The 6000-nt window shown below is 43.7% G+C and overlaps 1 protein-coding gene across 1 annotated transcript in view; it reads right to left on the bottom strand.

Annotated features, from left to right (window-relative positions):
- Nucleotides 1-702: 702 nt before the first annotated feature.
- Nucleotides 703-6000, bottom strand: part of LOC126152378 (nuclear receptor subfamily 2 group E member 1) — a 75533-nt gene continuing 70235 nt past the window's right edge. Inside the window, exon 9 of the mRNA XM_049916003.1 lies at nucleotides 703-1004. Coding sequence (XP_049771960.1) covers nucleotides 703-1004 — 302 coding nt within the window. The remainder of the gene's footprint in view (nucleotides 1005-6000) is intronic.

The raw sequence follows: 6000 nt of genomic DNA, 5'->3' as shown, positions 1-6000 counted from the left end.
TCGCAATCTTTAAAGAGCATTTTTGGGAAATTGTACGGGCGCTGATAACCACGCAGTTGAGCGCCCCACAAACCAAACATCATCATCATCATCATCATCAAAGAGCATTTTTTGAAAGAAATTTCCGCCATTTGATTATAAATTACAATTCATATATTTCACACACTCATGACATCGACTTTACACCCATTTTCAAGTGCAACTTGTAGTGTTACACAATATCCGACCTGTCCAAATGACATGTCGTCGTCAAATTTAACGAGTCAAAATTTACTTGATGCGAAGAATTTAGGCGCCTCACTCTGTCTAAAGGAGAGCGTTAATCGGACGGTATGAGTTTTTCTTTGTAGTAGTATAAGATGTAAAGACAACATTTTTTCATTAAGTCGTTCTTGGAAGGCACTATCTTCAGAAATATATTGTTCGGCTAATACTTCCTTGGAACTGCGATTGCAGTGCACATCCGCGTAACATTAGTAGTTTGATGACCGCATGAGGAAAGTTTCCTCACACATGATACCAAGTAGCGGTGGTAAAGTGCACCTGGGTTAACTGTTTACCAACGAAGCAGGTCCTGTAGTATCGTTGTGGTCCGCAGGCCCGATCTATTTACAGTCTTGGGATGGAGGCGAGATGCTAGCCTCTAGCGCCGTGGTGGCGCCGCTGCAAGTGGTACGGGCTTCTCCACTGCGGCGGCTGACGTCAGAGCTCCGGAGAGGCTGCGGGCAGAGTGTGTGAGACGGCGGGGTCGGCGCCGGTGCGGTACATGTCGCAGATGATGCGGTGGATGGGGATGTTGCCGATGGTGGAGCGGAAGAAAAGCTCCTCGATGGTGTCGGGCGCCACCTGGCGGACGGCGGGCAGCAGCAGCAGTAGCTTCCCCAGCCGGAAGGGCTGCTGGGGCCTGGCGAGGGCGGTGTAGCGGCCCAGCGCGCGCTGCTGCGCCTCCTGCTGCGCGCACACCGCCTCTGGAGCCTCCAGCCGCCGGCCCGGGGTCTCCAGCACTGCAACACACACACGGACGACTGGTTACACTCTCTCACAATCGCCTACTCGTGGCTTATGCCTAAACTGACAGGGGCACAGCGGTGTCGTAGATCGGCATCGCAGAACGAATTGAAAGATGCAAGGTCTCTGACCCTAAAGTCTCTGACCCTAAAACTGGTCACCGCGGTGGACTTTTATTGAGGAGGTATTGTGACGCTACAACTCAGTCCTTGCTATGAATTTTTTCGCTTACTTAACACATGAAACTGCTTGTATACGATGTATTGTCTAGTGTAAATATGTATTGTCAATACTATGTTTAAATTATGTAATATTTAACACTGGCAAGTCGGGGCATATTTAGTTAACGTTGAAGTCAGAGAGATTGTTTTATCGTGCCTCTGGGCGCGGGAGCGCGCCAGCGGGTAGTAGTAGCAGTAACGCCGTGCTCGGAGTAAGACGTACACTCGAGTGCTGCTAGTCCTAACTGTGTTACATCTAACGTCTAGTGTGTGGATCTAAGTACGACGGGAAAGTAATGGTCGGCATATCTGGAAGTATGGCCGGGCAAGTTATTATGGATTAATGAGCATAGTGCTGAAGAAACGAGGACTTAAATGTGAAGCGCACTGTGGGCCCAAGTCGCAACAGTAAAAGCTCGATGCCACATTGTGTCGCTGCCGTGGACTTCCGTCGATCCACCGACAACGAGGAAAGTAAGATCTGCGAAATTTTCGTAGGATAAAATTGTAGAAGGCTTGCCAGTGACTGTGCTTTTCTCTGAAGTTGAACAATGAATAACAAGCACTTTATAATCGAAGTGTTGCAGTTACATTCCACCCGACAATAACACCAAGTAGGTTCCTTCCAATCCTTACCTTGCTGAACCGAGTGTGTCACGCCATTATCAAGAGAAAATATGTTAATTATCAAATTATTTGCATAGACGGTGAAGAGTAAATTTCAGACTGGTTTTCGTAGTTAATTGTTGCACTTAATAAGCTTACGCCAACCGTAGTAACTTAATAATAGATTGAAGTAATAAATTTGATTATGAAGATTTATTTCAATGCATATTCAGCTGAAGTTAATTCAAGGATATTTCATGAAACTATAAAGCTTATTCCACCTGACAGTCCCCCAATTAATGACTTATTATCATTCAAAACATAGTTAATCAGTTATTGGCAATATATTTCATTATAAGTAGATTAAACTGTGCAAAGTACCTAATTTTAAAGACAGAATGACAGTCCATTATTCAAAATCTCGATAGACAATTATCTGTGTTGTCAGCATTGCACTTAGCTGACAAATTATGAGAAAAAGTAAGTGTAGTTAGATTGTTATGACATTGTTTTATATGACTACTGAGCCTGACACAGCACTTACGTAAAAGTTCACGTTCCACTTGCTACGCTACAAACAGGTAAACTTTATTTTTGACACAATTATTCACGTACTTAACAGTATTGTCGCTCATCTGTTGAGCTGGCGACCGATTTTTTAATTGCTTTTACAACTTAATCATTTCTTTCGGCAAAATTTCCACTGGCAAAATTTATTTCCAAATTATTTCATTTACCGATCGTTATTGAATGAAATTACTCATTCAATAACGATCAAGTTATAACGTCTCCTGTTTCCCGCGGAATAATTATTATTTACTTCGGATTCGAATGCCTTATCCCGACGTGGGTCAAAATTCATAATTCAGGGTCGTTGTCAACTTGTATTTTCGCAAATCCCGGGAAGCAGGGGGGTGTTATAGTATCATCCTTGGAAAGCACTGGAATCGGATAAAGGACTGCGTGGTGACGTAGCTTAAAGTGGCAGGTATCTCTCTCGGATGGGGCTTCTTTCGGGAATAGACTGAATGGTAATTTAGTGTAATGTGCCAGGGATCACGCCCTAAAGCGGTACACACTTCGTTCAGGAGATATCGTCCTTTTTATTGTGTAGTGGATAGACTGGCGAGTACTGCCGACACCATGAAGATGGTCCTTGCTCTCGGAGCATCGCTGGTCACACCAGTGCGACGGAAGTAGCAACACACGCCTACAGAAGTTGTCCGCGTCACCATCGGCGGCCTGTCGAGAATTTGTCCGACACACAGACACGAGATGTCGATTCAGCGCCAGGCTACGTTCTAGTCACCGCCTAGTTCACAGCCAGCAGCGAGAAAAGTACCGCGTCCGGCGGCAACAGAGTTACAGACAACCAATTAGACTCTTAAAGTTGATCTGCAAGTCCTTGCTTATGTCAGGGAACTTTGTCTTTGAACAGTGCTACGAGATTTGAACAGTGCTTCGACGTGTATTCCCTAGAACAGTCTATTACGTCAGAAGTGCTAGACTGGCTGTATCAATGTATATAAATGTATCTACGCTCTGACCCATTGTCACAACAAAGAAGTTGTATAACAAAAGATAACTGTTGACTGTAAATATATTGCAATTCTTAAAGTTTACATATGCAGTAATCATATCATTTATCACCTGCAGAGAAGTCAATTCATTTGTGACAACCTGTCACAACACTTGGGCACTGAAAACGAAGAATGACTGAGTTGAGATGCAGTTCCAGCCGTGTCACTCTTTCTGTTCACCCTTGTGGTTCATTCAGGAAATGTCGTCCTCGGGAAGCGCGGGGCTCAACCAGCTGATTGACTGCTAAAACAATTTAAGGTGGCAGATATCTCTGCTCGCAGCCGTTTACAGTGGTGGGCGTTCATCGAGAGCATACTGTTGTGTAAATACTGGAAGAAGAGAACGGAGTGAATGGTGATGAAGTTTACCGTGCATGGTTTCTCATCCTTGATCAGTTCACGCTGATGTGTCTTTCTTTGGCAGTTATCGTCATTGGGCAGTACTTAACGGACTTAAACGCGACATAGTTCAAGGTGCCAGCTATCTCAGTGGGCTTTCTGCAGCAGATATCGTCCTCGGAAAGTGGACGGGATAAATTAATCGTCCATCGAAATTTTATCGATTTTCATAGTAGTGACACGTGCTTCCTATACGGTGCTAGACTGGAAAACTTATAGTCTTCGATTCCATACATTTCGTATGCTACTTCTGTTTATTTTTGTCGGAGTGAAAATGCGTTTGCGTATACGGCTAAAAATAATGGAGAATTTCAGCTACAGACTACAAAATTAACAGATGAAAAACCAATGTTAACCAAATATTTTTTTACTGTATAGGAAACTAAATGGTTCAAATGGCTCTGAGCACTATGGGACTCAACTTCTGAGGTCATTGGTCCCCTAGAACTTAGAACTAGTTAAACCTAACTAACCTAAGGACATCACACACATCCATGCCCGAGGCAGGATTCGAACCTGCGACCGTAGCGGTCTCGCGGTTCCAGACTGCAGCGCCTAGAACCGCACGGCCACTTCGGCCAGGAAACTAAATGCCATCGTGTTGAAACAACCTTCATACAACATGGTGGAACAACAATTTATGGTGGGGGTGACAATGGTAGTTCGTATAAAGCGCTGATGATAGCTGCTCTGTTAGCTGAAATAGATCTGTAATGAAACACAGCTGATACTACGACCAACGCTGACCACCTTTCTGTCCTCGATTACATCACGGTCGTGGAGCTCAATTATTCGGATGGAATTATTTGCACGGAATCAATCCTCATGAATTCTGCAGTCGTTAAGGTGATTGCTGATAACTGGAATGACAGTCGACCCTCGGGGCTGTATCGGGGTGGAGGTGGGAAGGGTCTGACGTAAAAATTCCAAAACGACGAATATTAATGTCGTGTCTATAATATCCGGTATTCCTGGGCCGACTGATGACAGTTGTGATGCCAACTGATCCAATCCCCTACGAGTTAAACGTCTTCGTGATTGTCACCGATAAACCCAGCAATGATGAAATCTGAATTTTACAGTAATGTAGTCAGCTTTCGATTATTTTTACTTTCAGCTTCCTTCACATTCCCACCCCACTCCCACAGAATGCTAGGGAGTGTCCAATACCAATAGAATAATTTTCCAGACATTACATTTACAAGCACATATGAACTCCACGAACCATCATTGTGTGTGTGTGTGTGGGGGGGGGGGGGGGAATGTACTTTGTGTAGCACTCCCAGTTTTCGCTTTCCTGTTTTTGTCATGAACCGTCCACTGAAAGAAAGATTGTTAGTGCCCTCCATGCAAGCTCAAAAATCTCTGATTTTACCATTACGGTCTTTACGTGAGACGTATGGAGGAAGAAGCAGTATATTATTTGACTCTTCTAGGAGCGCTTACTCCCGGAATTTGAGTAGTTAACCACATTGTTATTGTTGATGTCTCTTATTGCGTAAACAACTGGAGCTGTATAACCATCTCCATGACACTTTCGCGCTTACTAAACGATTTCTGTAAGAAAACTCGCTGCTGTTTATTTCCGCTGTCAGTCCCTTCTGGCATGGAATCCATACTGACGAGCGATATTCAGGTATCACTGGAATGATGGTTTCGTAAGCTATCTCATGGGCGGACTACAACGCCTGAAGGTTCATACAAATATTATCAGTCTGGCATCTCCCTTACCTGGATCGATTTTGTGATCATGCCATTTCAAATCGCTCCATAAACATGCTCCCATAAATTGAATGGATGTGTCTGCTTGCAGCTGTAGTTGCGCAGTACATTATATTTGCTTATACTGAAGGATAACTGCCAGTCCCTGCACCAGGTGTCGATCTTTGGTGTATCTCCTTCACTTCGCTGCGGTTTTCTACCGTTGCGATTTCTATTTGCGTAGAACCATCATCTTCAAATGGCCTCATGGAACATCCGACGTTGTCCTTTAGATCTTTTACATATGTGTGTATCTTGTGAAAAGTAACGGTTCTGCACTACTTCCTTCGGATACACTCGAAGTCTGAAGATTTCTCTCTGCTAAGAATGAAAGTAAATAAATATGTACCGTACCAAGTTGAATGTGTAATTTATGATACTTTATAATTTGCTTACTATATTTATTCTTTACAGAAATATACAAA

The sequence above is a fragment of the Schistocerca cancellata genome, chromosome 2 (genome assembly GCF_023864275.1).
Source record: "Schistocerca cancellata isolate TAMUIC-IGC-003103 chromosome 2, iqSchCanc2.1, whole genome shotgun sequence".
Taxonomy (NCBI): Eukaryota; Metazoa; Arthropoda; class Insecta; order Orthoptera; family Acrididae; genus Schistocerca; species Schistocerca cancellata.
The sequence above is the reverse complement of the archived record's forward strand: the minus strand, read 5'-3'. Positions and strand labels throughout refer to the sequence as shown.